This window comes from Macaca thibetana, chromosome 2 (genome assembly GCF_024542745.1).
Source record: "Macaca thibetana thibetana isolate TM-01 chromosome 2, ASM2454274v1, whole genome shotgun sequence".
Lineage (NCBI taxonomy): Eukaryota > Metazoa > Chordata > Mammalia > Primates > Cercopithecidae > Macaca > Macaca thibetana.
In genome coordinates, this window is record NC_065579.1 from 12,478,750 (window position 1) to 12,497,169 (window position 18,420).

Here is an 18,420-nt window from a genome sequence, read left to right on the forward strand (position 1 = left end):
AGGTTACTAACAGAAAAACCAAACCTAGAAATGTCACATGATCCCTCTGTCGGTGAAGGAGAAACAACTAGAAAGACATGGTATAAAATGTAATTGTTAATTTTTCTTGCAAAGAGAGTAGGGGGATAAGTTCTCCTGACTCAAATCAATAATTAATTAATGTTCAGAAGTAATTGTGATCTTCAATGATTCTAAAAGTAACTCCCACCAAAGGAGACTTTTCCTCTCTCTTTAGCACAAAATAATTGTCAATGGAAAAATGCACACAGATCCAGAGAAGCTGTTAATTCATATTCCAGCTTTATGAGATACACATCTGAAATCACCAAGGCTTTGACAGATAGTGTAGAAATCACGGAAATTACTCTGTTAACCTATGGTAAGAATTTTGCCCAGAGTTTAACCTTCATGGTCAGAGGAAAGAACCCTTTAATTCTTTTCATGTAGAAAAACTTTTGAAAATAACAACAGTGTAAACACTATACACTGACACAAAACTTTCCAAGGGGAACAATGGAAATAACAAAAAAAGCTCCTCAGGTGAAAGAACACAATTGTTCAAACTTCAAATAGAAAAAGGAAGAGATCCAATAGTCAGAAATGAAGTTTGAAGACTTTAGAGTATCTCTCAGAAATATGCAAAGTTACATGTGCTTTATAGAGAAAATTGATGAAATTTGCACTTTCATTGGTTTCCAATCTGTCTAAAGCATAACTTTGTTAATAAATTCAAAGATTTCTTTGAAGATAAAAATAATGCATCAGTAAAATACCTTAAGATTTTAATGGATTATAAATAAGTAAAGGGAATATAAATCTCGATCAGTAAATATAACACCTAATTCATATTCGCAATGCGGCATATTTAAGCCTTGATTCAAATCTCTCAGATGTCATTGGTAGCTTCATTGAAAAATATTTTAAAGACAATAATGTGCTGTTGAGATGTTTGAAGTGCACACATGTGATTGAAATACTCACTGACAAAATTGTACAGACTACAAAGAAAAATTTAAGTGTTGCTTTAAATTTACTCACTCAACTTTTTCTTTTATTTCAGCCAAACATAAGAAGGTAAATGGATCCAAGAAATAAAAATGAAATAATTGATTTGTGACAGGAACTTTGTAAAGCAAAGGGAGGAAGAGGTACAGAATTTTCACAAAACAAAAAGCACTTTCGAGTGGAAGGTTAGATGAAAATACTCAGTGCCCTGCCATCCTCTATTAGTATTTTACAAACATTCTCTCTGTTCTCAGTACCACAGGGATGACTGGTTTTAGAAATAAGAACCACTTGATGAAAACCAAGTTGTAGGTATGAACGACCAGACCTTCACCAATGACCAGGTGGCTTTACCTCTTAAACTCCTTTGAAATTCAAGAAAGCCATGGGAGATAGAGCGGAGAAATGAATAGCCTTTTCAATGGCTTGGTGTTCCATTTCTGATTGTCTTCTCTTTAAATCTCCAAATTCAACTTCATTCTTCTCCCATAATCATGATTATGTCAAACTGTCTTTTACAAACTCTAGCAAAATCATTATTTAGCAACTGTGAATGCACCAGAAATGTGACAATAATCTCATTTGCAGCTAATTTAAAATATTTATTATAGAAAAACACTGGCTTGATGATTTGGGAGTGGTGCTTAGCCTCAGAGTACAAGATGCGTGAGATGGAAGCTCTCCATATGAGGGTGATCTCTTGTTCTCATTACTAATTCTGCTTCAATTATCTCTTTAGCCATGAACTCTGCACTTCCATGGCAGGAATCCAGACTTCCTGTAAATACCTGTGTGATTGAGCCTTTTGGGTAAAGAAGGCAGTCACCACTATTTCTGGGTTCAATTTAGTGTGTTTTAGTCTATACCTTTCTCCCTTGTAGAGCTTTTTTTTAGAGCTATGAGAAGCTCCTTTAAACTTATGCCACATCGCCTGCTCAATAAGGCAACCTAAGATTTCTTTAACTTCTCTGCCTGTACCTCACTAGCTCAAATCACTGTCCTAAGCCATAATCTGTGCATTTAAAAATGAAAATTTAAGTTGCCGCTTTAGGGAGTTAGCATTAATGAGATTCAAAAATAATGTTTAATTCTAATTTATGATTCCTAGGTATTTATACATTAAAATATATTTTGTACGTCTCTACTTTATACTGCACTATCATCTTAACAGCGGTGAAGTGAGGTCCCGTATTGAATTCCAAATCTGTTTGGGTGTGGGATCATAGGCATTGTAGAAAACCACATGCACAGGTGTCTTCCCTTCTCTCCTAAGCCCAGTCTTGGTCCTCGCCTACTGGAATCCAGGAAGACGGTAGTAATGAGATATCTGGTCATTGGAGCTGGCCCTCTTGTAAGTAACTAGAACTTCATCCCAAGGTAGTTATAAAGCATATCTTTTAAGCTCTGCTTCTGTGCTGATTAACACAACTGAAAATATTTATTTTTCATGTCTAAATGTATCTTTTTTGCACAGGTTAAGGATGATGTATATCTTGAATTGCTTTTACAATTGTGTGAATGACTTTGTGCTAAGTTACCTTTCTGAGTTTCTGTTCTTGGTGATTTGGGTGAGTGATGAAATCCATATTTGGGATGGCTAACCTGAGTATATGGTAGATCTAGCTTGGGGACAGATTTGGGATTATGTAAAACTAATTGGCCTTTAGGGGACAAGAACCCATGTTTTATCTATATTGGCCTAAACAAACTAGGTCATAGTGTGTGAGCACAGGAGTAATGGTAAATTTTAGCTTTTCTCTGAGTTTTCAAAAGAAGTGCAAAGTTATTTTCTTAAATCTTCAAGTGTGAAAAAGAAAATTCATTGTCTAATGATACATAAGGAAGATTTCATAAACTTCATAGTTCAATCTGGAAAAGTGAGGGAAGTCCAAAAAGAAGCTTCTGTTTTTTGTTTCAATCAAAGTATAGGATAAATTAACTTTACTCATAATGAGTTCTAAAGTCCAGACTTATTGCAAAAACGCACTCTTTCAACATTCATCTACTTTTCTTAGTATTTTCTTTCAAGCGGGTAAGAGTTTTTGTTGTTGTTGTTCTTGTAATAATTCCTACAATGGAGGTAAATCCTAACATTCGTAAACACATTAACACATTAAATATATATAGTGGATACTGAGTATACTTATAGTACTGTGCACACTTTGCTCTACAATGGATGTCAATGTCAGATATACATTGAATAGAGCAGTGAGAAAATGGGTATGGTCCCTCTGCTTTCATAGAGCTTCTAGTCTAGTATAGAACTTAAAAAAAAATTATCATCCTTTCCCCTTAGCCCACAGAGATTTTAATTTAAGTAGGTCATTATAATTGGAAGGAATCTCATATCTTTCTTTAGAAATAAAATTCACCCTTGAAAACACACTGTTTCAAATATTATAACAGATAAAATTAAAAGTTAGTTACCCAAATAGGGCTATCATTGATTTATTTTCCAGTGTTGAGAATGTACGTACAGTTGCAATCTGTCAGGGAAAATTTAACTCAGAGTAATTTACTAAAGTTAATTTGGGAAAATTAAAACAGTGTGCTACCAAAGTTAGCCCCGGAAAAGCAGAAAACTAGAAGAACCCTAATGAATTGCAGACAAAGTGAGAGATTGCCAGTCGCATATCTCATACTACCCAGTATGACTTCCATACTAGCTATGTAATAAGATTTACAAAGAAATAACTGGACTTTAAAAAATAAACAGATATCTTTTACACAAGTACACTAATATTGAACATTGATTCTACCACATAATCTGAAAAAAACAGTTTAAGAAAGTAAACCATACCAACCGAAACAGCTGTCTTTTCTTATAGGTCTCATTGCATATGTTACTGTCTTCCAAGAGCCTACTGGAAATGAAAAACATGATTTTTATGATATAAAACCTAAGGGTACTAAATGCCTTGTGTTAAATGGATGTGTACTCTACTACAGCACAAATCAATCCCATACAAAGATTTCTTTACACGATATTGAATTTTGCCATAATAAATTAATGGCAGTTTGATAGGATTAAGATCTCTACCCTAGGATTAAGACATTGATGCTAGGCAAGGGGAAAGGAAGGAAAGAGGAAGTAGAGGGAATAGAAAAGGAGAAAAGAGATTGATATAGATATAATAGAGATTTAATTACATATATTAGTAGTGTTTTTTAGAGTAATATATTAAAACTATTCTTTATATTTTGGGATAATGAAATACTGGCATTCCAGAGGTCGGTATCCAAGAAATGTATTTATTTTTGGGGGAAGTCACTTAATTCGATTTTTGGTTTCCAGGACCATCAAGACCTGTTAACATATGCAATACATATATATGTGACCAATTATTGTAACGTTGAATATAATCCAATATAATATAAGGGATACTCAAATGTAAATGGGTAAGAATAGGGAGGAAGACAGTGAAAATCATTGGCTAGGAGACTAGAGGATAAGGTTTCCCATGAATCTGAATTGTAAATGCTCACTTAATCTTTTTGGCAAAGATAGAGTATTTTTGGAATCCTTTAGAATCACCTGCAAGATGTCAATGCTTATAGATGATTGGTTTTAATGTAAACAGGGAATATTTCTCTAAATATATATGGACTTTGAAGTTTTCTGTGAATCCCTTTTATGTGTTTCTCAATTTTATCTCCTCTTCTAAAAGAGATTATTCTATTAAGGGGTTTAGTCACCTTACTTGAAGATTTCCAACTGCAAATATGAATGATGGAATTTTTAAAGCCAATCATCTTTAATGCCCAGTTTAAATTTCTCTGAGTACTGGCATTTAATCAGTATCCATTTTAATCAATGGTATAGGAATACCCATTAAGCAAACCCCTGAAATAAAATTAACCACCACTTTATTTATAGACACCATATTTTCCAATCAAGTTGCCCATTTTGATGCCTCTTAAATGTGATTAGTGCAGTTAATGTGGATTCCTTAATTTGCCCTGAGTATCTGCAATTAAATCAATGGGGTATTTTAATATATATGTCAATTTAGAATGATTTTTGAAGCGTGTATATTAAGTTTGAAAAATTTTGCTCTTATCTCCAAGATTTTCTTTAAATGTTATAACCCATTTATTTTACAGCTACCTCCCCCTACTAACTCCTATGCCAGGTACACTGCTAAATCTAGGCCAGTTTAGATAAGATTTTCAAGGTCAAGTCTTTTATGAAGATGAATAGATTGTTTAGAATAAAAAAACTGGAAAGAATATTATTCCAATCGTTACTTGTATAGCTATATATCATTATAGGGCACAGGAAGTGGCCAACAATACCAAATATATGCATGCTTCCAGCGGACTGCTAAATAAGCCAATGAAACTGCAAGTTCCTGTGATGTCTCAATATTTATTATTATTAATGCCTGGTGAAGGTAATAGGAAGTTTACCTTTGCAAGGACCGGAAATTGAGACTTTAAATGAGAAAAATTTTTACAATTCTGTTTGGAATTAACTGAGGGAAAACTTTTTCCAAATTAGATAATTTTTAGATGTGTTAAATAACATAAACATGTGAATATATATGTGTGTACGCATAGATATATGTATTTGCTAATACATATATTCAAGCACACACTTATATATGGGATATATATTTATGAATATACAGGACACACATGACAGACGTTGTTCCTCTAAAGACAGGGAAAAGTAAATTTTATTTTACCTGTTTTCCACAAAAAGGCTTTCCTGGGAGCAAACTGACTGAAAAATAAAAAAAGGCATTGGATCAGACGTTCTGGATATGCTGAGGGATCCCAAATACCTGCCTGATTTTAAAACTAATTTGCCCCTCATAGGGGAAAAGAATTAAGAAAAATAGGTACAAAAGATAGAAATAAAAAAGGAAAAAGGTAGGTTAGGATTAGAAAAGTAAGCAATTCTCATGCCGCATAGGGTATTTTTCCTTCAGGGCGTCTCCGGATTTTAGGTTTAGTCTGTTCGGCATGGAGGTCGGAAGAAGAGAAATGTGAATGAAACCGCTGGAGAAACGTGTGGCCGTCGGATTCTGAGCTAGTGGTTTCTTCTGGAGCTGCAGAGTTGCAGCCACCAACCAACAAAAGCCAAGGGAAAGGGTTCAAATCAAAGCAGAGCATGCAAACTCCATACGATCCACCTAAGAATGGGAGAGCCATAAAGCTACAATCCTGAAATTATTACCTGGTAATGATAAACTCTCACGAAATAAAGACATTGACTGCAAGACTCTCAAAATTGAAGAAATGCCATCAATTATTATTCTTAAGTAAGAGGGGAAGGCCAGAAGACAAGCTAATTAAAAAAAATCAAGCTCCATCTAATATTTTCCAGTTTTTCACATAGAAAATCAATGACTTTCTTCTTAGCTTCTATTCACCGAACATTCATTTCTCTACTATCTTGTGTTTATGCACAATGTAGGGAGGATAAAATCCATTACTATTACATGCTGAGGAAAGGTGGATCAAATTAAATTTAAACAAATAGAAAAGAGAAGTCTAGACAAGATATGGTGGTGTGATCCTATAATAGGGTGACTGTATTTAGGAAGTAACACAAAACCATTTCCAAAGTACTTGAGTTTCTAAACATAAATAAATACACATCCTGCTATATATGTAGATTTTCCAAATGATGAATAAATGACCTGTTAAAGGGATAAACAGAAACTTAACAGGTCAATTTTAAGATAAAATAAAGCTAAAGAAGTAATAATAACCTTTCAATAACCAATTATTGACTTAAAAGTTTCTGCTAATGTAACCACTTCTGAGAGGCAAGCAGAATATTGGTTTCTATTTTCATTTTGCTAGAGAAATAATTTCCTTCCATTAAGTCAAAGGGCTAGATTTAGACATGGGGTTTCCTCAGTGTTATGAGCATTTCAGTGAAGGTGTCTCTAGAATAGTTTATCCTTTAACCTTTCTGCACTTAACATGCATCCTGAATTTCAAGTGTGCGAAAACCTCATTTAAGAAAAAGCAAAAAGAGACAATTAAAAGTAAAGCTTTTTGGAAAATACCTTTTTAAAAATCTTGACATTTATATATGAAAGGGAAACAAGGAAAAATGATGTGCCATTGGCATTCCTATGAAGGGCTCTTTACAGTACACTAAATGTCCTGACTTCTTTTATTTCCTTTAATTTGGTTTTACTATTGGCTGGAGTTAAGTAAGGTATGTAAAAGAAAGTGAGGTTAGCTCAGATATACATTATGAGTTTATACGTTGCCACTTTTCAGCTCTCATAATTGGAAACCAGTTGATTGTGTTTATAATGTTTTGTCTGGATATTGGAATTATTGAGACTCTATTTCTCTGAAGGAGTTAATTAAAGACATAGTGACCTCTTCAGACTCAATGTAATAGCATCAGGGGAAAAGTTAAGAACCCCAAACTCTGTATTAAAAAGTAAGATACAAGTAAGTAAAAGATACCTTGCCCATGCCAAAGTGGTGGCTCACACTTACAATCTCAGCACTTTGGGAGGCCAAGGCAGGCAGATCGCCTGAGCTCAGGAGTTCGAGACCAGCCTGGGCAACATGGCGAAACCCTGTCTTTACAAAAAATACAAAAATTAGCAGGGCATGGTGGTGCACACCTGTGGTTCCAGCTATTGGTAGACTGAGGTGAGAGAATCACTTGAGCCCAGGAGCTAGAGGTTGCAGTGAGCCGAGATCATGCCACTGTACTCCAAGCAACAGAGACCCTGTCTCAAATTTTTTTTTTTTTAAATAAAAAATACCTTTCCCAATAACATCTCGAGTATTTTTCTGATTTCTTTGGAAAGTTTCTTAAAAATTATCTCATTATCCCCTCAACTACATTTTCATAAATAAGATAGATATGGTTATGGGCTGTGATTCAGTAGCTGATGAAAATAAACTTTTTTTAAAGTAGTATTAATAACTTGCAAATTTTAATAGCAGAGAAAGATAAAATTGTCACAGTAATTAAGTGCAACATTCAAAGCTGTCACTTATATGCATTTTTGGATATAAAAGGCTTGCTTCTTTTTAAAAGAAGAAAAATGATTTTGCTTAATGGGTTATAGAGTTCTCTCCCACATCCCACCCTCAACTCTGGTGGCACCACATGCCCTTATCACCCATTCCCACTGAAGAGGAGTCCCAGCATATGCTAGGAGGACCACAGATGAACTCTTCACTGAATCCCTATTTATACACAAATATCCTTCAGAAATTAGCCTCCAGGCAAAACATACCTTCTCAAGTGTATTACTTTATCAATTTAACCTTTCCAAAGTCAGTTACATTGCATAGAATTAACCATAAAATAAGCCTAAATATAAAGTTTTGCCAAAGGAAAAAAGAACATTTCAAATATACTGACTACAAAAAAATACATTTATTATTTGGGTACTAAATTCTAAATTGTTGTTTTGACTTACAACTATTTAGTTCTCAAATAATGAAGAAATGTGTCTTATCTCAAGATGTCAAAATTCTCAAAGTGGATTTGAATTTGTTTCTGGAAAATCCCCAAAGCAACTCACATATTTTATGTGCCTGCATACAAAAGTACTCTCTCTCTCTCTCTGTCTCAATCACTCTCTGTCACACACATACACACACACCATGCACACAAACACACGCCCCTTAGACACCAAGATATATTTGGACAATATTCAAGAATGTCTCTGATATTAGAATAAATTTGACAGTTGCTAAATTGTAAATACTAGGAAGTATTTCTGAACTCTCTACTTTTACTTCAAGTAGCAAAACAATACATTTAAGCAATATTTGAACCTGTTTGAATAACTCCACTACTTAAATAATAATTGCCAAGGAGAGCTGCTTTGTTAGCTCCGTTTTCAAATGATGAAGAAACTAAACTAAAGACCAGCTATGAAAAAGATTAGAGTTCTGTAATATAGTTTCCTTATGCTGGATTCTTTGCATTTGTTCTCTAATTGATTTAATATACTGTAATTATCATCTTATGAAAGAATGATCTTGTGCCTCAGCCATTTGGGCACTGGTAATGATCATTTGGGGATCTGGAAGTACTAGATGAAGGTCCCCTAAAGTGTGCTGGCTTTATGTTTGTGTCAATAGAGGATATAGTAATAGTCTCTTTAAACAGAGTCACCCCCAATGATCCCTGCCATTTGATATTCACAACCTTGTGTGGTACTTCCCACATTGTTCCAAGGTGGATCTGAGTGTCCAAGACAACATAGCTGGGGAGACATATCATTTCCAAGATTAGGTTATAAAAGACTGTGGCTTCCATCTTGGGCTGTCTCTCTCTTTCTCTCTTAAATCACTTTCCTTAGGGGAAGCTAGTTGCCATGTCATGAAGACACCAAACAGCCTATCGAAGCCTACATTGTAAGGAACTGAGATCTCCAGCCTATAGCCAGTGAAGAATTGAGGCCTTCCAATAGTCATGTAAGAGAGTTTGAAAGCAGATAACCACTTGATCAATCCTTCAGGTGACTGCAGCCTCAGTTGACAGCTTAACTGCAACCTCATGTAAGACTTTGAGCTAGAATCACCCAGCTAAACCACTCCCAGACTCCTGACCCATAAAAACTGTGAGTGTTTTTTGTTTGTTTTCAGCTGCCAAATTTTGGAATTTTTTGTTATAAGACAATAAATAGCCAACACATAGAAAATAGCAGTGGTATGAATACATATCTCTAGCAGAACTATACAGATAGAGAGAAAGACACTGGTTGTTTCTTGCCCTATAAGAGAAAGGGTCTTAACCTTTTAAGGGTTATGGAAACTTGTAAGAATATGATATATAATAGGGACCATTTCTTTAAAAAATGCACACATGTTCATGAACATGATTTGCAAATGATGTCTGGGATTTCATTGAATCCTTCAAGCCCTTCTATAAGTATAGTCTGGGTATCTGATGCCAATTTAAACCCCTGCCCTACGATATCAAGTTAAAAGGCATGCTAGAAACAGGCTGGTCCTCCACTCAAATTAGTAAAGCCAGAAAAGCTGGCCACTAGAGAGGCTACCAAAGGGGCTCACACCTCCATTCCTACAGAGAGAAGAAGCCACAGCATTTTAAAGAAGGTTGCCAAATGATTTCATGGATTAAAAAAGCTATGGCAATAGCTTGACATTTAAGCTTTCTCACATTTACATGTGCTTTTATTTTTTAAAAACTGTTGATACAGCATGTGGGCACAGATGCTTCAAATAGCAACACTTGCCTAAAATGTTCAACCCAGATCCCCAGCTGTTAATCTCGTTAACAAGGTTGTAGGGAAATGCAATGTATAAAGAAAGTCACGCAGACCCTGTCTCCCTGTGACCTCTCTTTGGACCTGAGAGTTGGCAAATGAAATAAGCAGCACAGGCGTCATCTTCATCACAGACAGGCATCAGTGACAGACTTTCTGTCACCTAGCTGTCAAGTGTCTAGCAATGTGACACAACTTTAAAAAGAGCATAATATTGTTTGTGCATTTTAGGTGGGGTTTGTATTTTCTTTTCAACATAACTCATTCATAAATTACTTGACCTGCCAGGACCAGAGGGTGAGGGAAAATGTATATGTGTGTGTGTGTGTGTGTGTGTGTGTGTGTGTGTGTTTGTGCGTGTGTGTGTGTGTTTGAGGAGAAAGAGCAGGAGAGAGAGAATAAGAATAAAAAATGAATTAGCTTTCAAAAAAAATTATCTCTATGAAGCTCTATGAAGGTCTTCAGACAGGCAAATGCTACTTCCCAGGCCACTGTAGGCATCCTTATCCTATTATGACTGGAATAGATCCTCTCATAACTTCATTCTTGTATCCACCAAGCACAATTAAAGGCCCACCATATGTCAGGCTGTGTTTTGCATTATCTAAAATTCTGACCATAATAAAAGTCTAAGTAGCCTACCCATATGCAGAGTCTTCTAAAATTGCATCCAGACCTCCAACTATGGTAACTTCCATTTCCCTCACTCTCTCACTCTCCTAATTTCAGAGCTCTTAGCTGGATTATCCAATCATCAAAATTCTATTTCAGTGTGTTCAGGAAAGGTGGCGGGGGTTGTGGGGGGGCGGGATATAAACGTGAAAGAAGTGCAGTGGTGGAGGAGGTTGAATCTCCCCTGCACTTTCATATTAAAGGAACCAGCACCAGCTGGAAGAGCAGAGAAACTGGCTTTGGCCTGAAACTTTTCAGGACAGCAGTCTTCCTCCAAGTCAAGCACTGAAGCCTACTTCTCTGGGCTGGCTTTGTGTGGCCTCCAGAAGCAGATCATAGCAGGAGATCAGATATTCCACCAGACTTAGCAAAGCTTGCAGCATTGGCCACGGAGTCTTACAAAGGAGCTCACACTTCTACTTAGGCAGGGTGAAGAACCCACATCATTTGAGGAGGTTGCTAAATGATTGCATGAAATGAAAACGCTATGGCAGTTGCTTGCCCTTTTCCTTGCGTTTAAATCCAGCCTCTATTTTTTTTTTTTACCTTTCAATGTTTAATTAATTGCATTTTATCTTGACCATAGCGGGTAAAGATAAAAAATTCCAACCTTTTTTGTTGTTGTTGGGATTTGTTTTATGATTATTCCCTTGACAAACTGATCACAGATCTGATTTGGAATTGAGGAGAAACAATCTAACTTTAGTGTAATGAAATGTCCGTATTTGCTAAGAACCCAGAAAACACTCATTGTATATGGATGTGTGTGTGAGATAAACAGATTCTTTCTTCTTTGTAATTCTTTCCCCTGTACAAGGTTGTTATTAAAAAGAAAACAACCCTAGGTAGGTAATCTGTTGGCTAATGTGGAGGTGAAGGCATTTCTTCAAATCTGACAACCGCTCTCTGTACTTAAGGTCTGTATCACTGACCAAAATCATACCTCTCTATGTGTCCCCACCAGTCACATCCTAAGAACATGCCCAAACCCTTGGCTAGGTTTCTATCACTTCCCTGAACCAGATCCTTCTCCAAAATCACCTCTAGTTTTCTTCGGTTTGATTTGTTCTTTGGCTCCAGGCTTTTTATTCCTGCCACCTCGCTGTCTGGGGAATGAGGAAGCCTTACTGCTGATGGAAGGAGTGCACTAAAGAGGCAATTAAAACAACTACTCACATCGTGTGCAAATATTCTCTCCCTCACTCTCTGATATTCCTCTTCTCTCTCTTCAATTGATTTACTTCGTCTGTCATCTCTAAATGGATGCATTCTGTTTCGCTGAACAGAAAAAAGAAATCAGGAAGGTTATCCAAGTTGCGTTGGTAGAAATCTGCGGTTAAGCAACTGTCAGCGAAGAATAATAAATGTTCACTTAAACAAATGGAGCCTGAAAAGCCTCATTCTCTCTGTTCCCTGAGGAGGCTGTGTTGGGTGCATGTACCAGGTGTGTGCATGCCATGCAGTAGTGAGAGGTGTTTGCTGCTGCTGGTTGGTTCCTCGCTGGATGCAATAGCACAGGTGTTTCCAAAATGAGTTCACCTCACTGTGCCTCAGGTATTCAGCCAATTCACATACATGGTGGCTCATCACTGATGGACTCTGTCTCTCTTGCTTACCTGTGTGGTGCTGACACCTCAGAAGGAGGCAGAATGCCGGTGAAAAAAGAGGAAGTGGCTAGTTCAAAGTGGCTGAGGGAAGAAATCATTTTGAAAGCTTGGGGACTGGAGAAAAAGCAAGTGAGCTAAGAAAGTAATGAAGAGAAAGGAAGATGTGGACACTATCACTTCACCTTCTATTTTGTGTTATTCATTCAGTGACTGATCCTACGAATTGCATTTAGCATAGAATGAATGACCCCAGGTTTACAGGCTAAAATTTAAAAACCTGTTTGTTGACAAGAGTCAATACCAAGAACTCTAAAGTAATGCTTCAAAGAACCCAGCATGAGGACTGTTCTTTCTCCTATTTTCTGAACTACTTCCTGAATCTTAAGTCTCCTTCCATCTATTCTTTCCATTCCTCACAAACTGCTCTGCACTAACCACATCCATCCATCCATTCAACAGACACCCACTAAACATGACACAGGCACGTGTTTCATAGTCAACAGGAGCCATGGTGGAGCTTGGTGGTAGTGGGAGGAAACGAGATACAAATGATGAACAAGTTTTCAAAAAGTGCGTCAGAGATGCACATACTGGCTGAATGACTCACTGAGAGTGATTAAAATGGTAACTTGAGATGCACATTGTCTTACCTTTAAAAATTCTAAAGCAAAGTCATTTTCAAAAAAATCTATTTTGATTGTCAGAGACACAAAGTATAATTGTAATGGCATTTATATGACTTTCTATTGTTATTATCATTTAAAAATTTGTGGGATTTTTTTTTTTTTTTTTTTTTTTTTGCCATTTACTTAGCTTTCTTCTAGTCACCCTGGATCCCACAGCCCCCATCTAAAGAAGAGATTTAGTAAAGCCTCTTTACTCCTGTCCAGGTACCACAAATAAGGCTACTCTAGAACAACATAATGTTTTGTCACAAGCAAAATACACGAGGATAAAGTTCTGCTACACTTCATGCAAAACAAGCAGACAATTTACATGGACCATAAAACATGGGAAGGAGAGGGGATAAAAGACTAAAACATGAACTCAATTCTTTTCTGTGAAGACTTATTTTAGGATAGTTGCAAAATCCACCTGTCCTCACCATAACAAGGTTTGTTCTTTACAGCTACACCGGTTGATCATCGGTCCGTATTGATAATCCAGCTCAATTTGTGCACAACTGAAGGACAAAGCTGTAGGGAGTGGAACGACTGCCATAGTTACACAGACATCTGGAAATGCGACTGACAAAGCTTTACTCCACAGCTCGGAGCCTGTGGCATCCCGACCCCCCCAGACATGCAGCAGAAACTGCGCCAAGCACCACCCATGCAGCCCAACACAGAGCCATTGCTAAAGCAACCAGGACATTTTTTTTTTTTTTTTTTTTTTTTTTTTTTTGCTACCCATTGAATGCCAAAGGGGGAGGCAAGGAGGAGAAGGAGGTTGGAGATAGGACAGTGGTATCAGAGGCAGGGGAGGATCGGAGGGAAGGCAGGGACAACAGAGGGACGACAAGAACATCAGTCAGCCCACCTTCAAAAACAACAATGTCAGCCACTCTCAAACTTGAGAACCAACCTGATTGTCTTCTTTATCAATACTAGAGTTATCTCGCTTCAAGATAAACCGCTTCTGGGATTCTTCACCTTTTTCATCTTTTAAATGTTCACAAAACCTTTGCTCTGGTCTGCCAGCAAAGTAAAACATATCAATAAAAGAGTTTTTCCCCCTTGTTTAAAGTTATTTCTTAGTGTTGTTCTTCCCCCACAGTGTCATTTAACTTAAAAGTTCACAAGTGGTTTTGATATTAGAGTTGCTGGCAATATACAGGTAGGTAATGATATGTCACTTCACAGGTTGTTAGAATACTTTTTGTTGTTTTGAATTTGGGGTCTTGTTTGCTACATGCTGCTCATCATGGCTGAAATTGAGAAAAAAATTTAAAGGCCTTCCTGTATATATTGTATAGATGTTTTCTTTAGTTATTTTGACTTCTATTATTCCTGAATTCAAATAACTTCCTGACCATATTCTCAAACAAATATACATGTTTAGAACTTGACAGTAACACATTAATTCACCAATGTCTGGAAACCGACAGAATATCTTCTATCACACCTTCCCTTTTAAGAGTCTTTGGACCGTACAGCGAGAGAGGATCACTTAAAAACTATTGTCTGTCTCCTCCAATAACAAACGCTCTGGAATCTGACTCCAGTAGACTCTGACACCCTTGACCATGTCTTGTAAATCAGTTCAGTAATTGGAGAAACTGGAGGTATTTAGTTTAAACAACTTAATGGCTGATTAGCATGGGGAAAATGCTTCAAGCAGTTACACACTATTGATTAGTCAATTGATTTTTTTAGGTCCTCTTAATCATTTGGTATTATTAAAGGAAAGGGCTCCATTTCCTTGTTAATTTCCCATAGTTGTCATTGCAGACCACAGAACTCAGTGCATGATCTGGACTTGGGTTCATCCACAGAGGAAGTGCTAAAACATTTGCTTCTGATTTAGACAGTTAAAATTTATGACTCTCATTAAAGGGTCTCTGTCATATCTGATGTATTACTTCTGAAGCCTAGAAGGTTTTCTGTCCCTGCTGGGTTCATTATGCTTTGAGTCATTAGGAAGCCACTCACAGAGTCTGTTGTGTAATGTGAGTGACCAGTAATTAAGAGAAACTTATCATTTACTCCTAGCTCCAAAATAAGCAAATAGCACTTCGAAAATAAAGAAGTTTAAATGTATAATTCAAATCTTGATGAGAAGCATTCTTTCTTTCCTTAAATATGTGTACATAAATTGTAATAATATTGATGAGCAGACAATAGCAAAAAACTGGAATAGTATCCGTTAAGAGTTTTGTAAACTGAGTATAATTTTTGGAACATGGTGTCAATATCTTATTCAATCCTTACAATAAAAGTTCGGTGCAGAAGCAAATATATTTTGCCTCTTTTAAAGACAAGGAAACCATCCCTCCATGCTTCTTTTGATTTCACGTTTATGCATTTGCCCAGTAAGCCACAGGCATCACACAGCCTGGTCACATCCTTCCAGAGACTCAGTTTTGTTCCTCTGTATTGTACACAGTGGGCTGAAGACCCTCAAACCCAAAAATAAAGAACCAAAATCCTCCAACAAATTATCCTAGTTTTCAATGTAAATGTTTTCCACCAAACTTAAAATGTAACCAAAAACCTGAAAGTGCTAATACGACATATTGAAATTACTATTCTAGAGAAGTAAACTTGTACTTTACAATGAAAAGGCCATTTACAGTAGATAAATTAAACATGTTTCAGTGTAGCATAGTCACAAGACACTTCAATTTCTTATTACACTGTAAAGATATTACAGTGTAGACTTGCAGTTCCCTGTAAACACTAGCAATTCTCTAGATTTTTTTAAAGCATTCCAACATTTTCAACCAATACTTATATGTTGTTACACATTTTTTTTCCATAGCAAGTGAAATTAGGATGCTGACTTAAATACAGATGTTGATTGTATCAATACTATTTTGGTGTCTTCTAATATCCCTAAGCTCTGTAATCTGATAAACTCCAGCTAAGTGAAATGATTTACTAACTTCTAAATTTACAGAAATTTTGTTTGTATTTGTTTATAATAGTCTGTAATTTTCCATTTACAAATAAAATGATCTCAGAATGTGAACTTTCTGATTCATGAGCATAAAGTGAATTTGTTATAGATTGACTTATTGAGGTTGAAAAGCATTAAAGTGAGATTTCAGCATACTAACCAGAATTAGAATTTAAGTTTCATCTCAGTACAGACCTTGTCTTTTTTAAATACTTAAGTCTTAGTGCCTAGAACCATGCCTGGTACCTGAGAGGCATTTGGCTGAATAAATAAATTAACCAATGTATAAACAAATGAACATTTACCACAGCTATTCATAAATCACTATAATTCAGGGACAGACAAAAAAGTCACTTAATAAGATATAAAATTTTAAATCCTATAATTATACATCAGAAGAGAATTTGGTTAGTAGGAGTATACATTCAAATTTAGAACATTAGTAAGATCTTTAAAAATTAGATTTATGTTTCTATTTATATTGACCAAAATTAATCATGTTACAAAAACAAATGTTTTTGTTTGTTTTAAATCAGAGAGTGTCTCTTGGGATGACATGGAAGTGAAAATGAAAATTTTGGCTTTTCTAGTTTGGGAACTTCTCAGTTTCAAGTGTCATTGTAACTTTAAAACAGCTATTTAAACATTATTTTAAAAATATCATTTCCATTTCTTTGTGGTAGTCATTTATTTGTTTCTTATATATTTAGAAAAAATGCATCTACAACATAACTAAAAAGTAATCAAAAGGCTTATTCTAATTAATAATGTAAATATTATTTAGAGCAAAAATATTTCCCACTGACACAAATTATGCAAGATGCATCCTTAATAACTGCATTTCAAACACCTTAGGATTTTTTCAAATACTGGAATGTAATAGTTCAAATTATTAATCCTTTTATATTTTTCCAGAAATATTGAATGATCATAGAGTAACTATTAGAATTTTGCTTAAAAAATCAAGTGAATCTAATAAAATTTTTCTAGGTTGATTTGATAGAGAATTGTTTATGATTATAGCACTAAAGAGCAAATTTGCAGTTTAAACTCATGCAAACTGAGGCATATACCTGAAGTATTGCAAGTGATTAGACTAAAAATTACTGGTAATGTACCATTATATTATAGCTTTGAAAACTCAACTCCCTTTCACAGTTAATTTACCACCATAGCAATATTATTTCTAAGCAATAAAATGAATAGAACTAAAACAATGTATTGTAGACCTTTATTTAAAATGGTAATGGGTAACTTTTAATGTATTAATATGTGAATGTAATTAGATGAAAACATTCTCAAAACTGCAAAAGGTTGTGGTATTTATCAAATCAATGATGACTAGACTTTACTATATATTTTACAGCCCTGCATCATTCATGCCTAACTTCTTTTTCTGGTAGATTTTAGTACATATGGTATTATTTCTATCTTTCTCTATATTATCATCAAAAAAGCATGGAAAATAAATGTAATGCTCATTCTAGGTGAAAAATACTTTCTTCTTCTGAAGGTAAAATATGTTTTTCCACAATTTGTAGCACAAAACTACTGTGAAACTTATTGTTCATGTGTAGTGACTAGCACTGGCATTTCTGGTCAATTTCTTGGCAACCCCAACGAAACCTTTGAAAAGTCAGAATTAATTATTCATTGTCCCTTAATTAGGCATAGTTCATGAATTGAGAAACAGTGTGGCTGAGTGAAGATAATCAAACTCTTGTCTTCTAGTCATTCATTTCCAATTTTAGTTTTTTTTCCCCTCGAAGCCTGAAATAGATGAGTACCTATTATTATTATTGTTTTTAATCTTTCTTATCTTGAAGTATTTTAATAATTTACCTTACTGCCAGGTTCTTAAGACTGGATTTATTACTTTTCTTCCAAATAGTTAACCTTAATCCTTCCCTTATTTTCCAAATATAAATGAAGAATTTAATTCTACTGAATATGTAGAGTCATAGAGAGAAGTCTTGAATTTCACCCTGAGTAACTGAAAGGTGGTTATCAGTATGCATGCATATCTCAACAAATAAAAGTTTCTATGCGCAACAGTATAAAATATGTTTATGGTGTAAGACACCTATCAAAAGCATTTTAATAATCAAACAAATTAGAGAAATCTAATGACACTGTTCCCTTAATATTTCAAACATTTTCAATTAAAATATGTACATTTTGGATGTATTTTATTGAAAATAGGAAAGTCTTATGCTCTTCTTTTTAAATAAGTGTATCTCACAATTTGCATTATCAGTTTGTCATTTCATACCACTTTGTTTTCT

The 18,420-nt window shown here is 35.3% G+C and overlaps 1 protein-coding gene across 49 annotated transcripts in view; it reads right to left on the minus strand.

Annotated features, from left to right (window-relative positions):
- Positions 1–18,420, minus strand: part of ARPP21 (cAMP regulated phosphoprotein 21) — a 156,861-nt gene that overhangs the window by 73,084 nt on the left and 65,357 nt on the right. For 27 of the 49 annotated variants that reach the window (XM_050776942.1, XM_050776774.1, XM_050776934.1 and 24 more), the window contains 4 exons: positions 14,102–14,210; positions 12,087–12,188; positions 5,694–5,731; positions 3,810–3,869 (listed from right to left, as the gene is read on the minus strand). In XM_050776942.1, coding sequence (XP_050632899.1) covers positions 3,810–3,869; positions 5,694–5,731; positions 12,087–12,188; positions 14,102–14,210 — 309 coding nt within the window. The remainder of the gene's footprint in view (positions 1–3,809; positions 3,870–5,693; positions 5,732–12,086; positions 12,189–14,101; positions 14,211–18,420) is intronic. The other 22 variants (XM_050777020.1, XM_050777024.1, XM_050777016.1 and 19 more) reach the window with 5 other exon arrangements.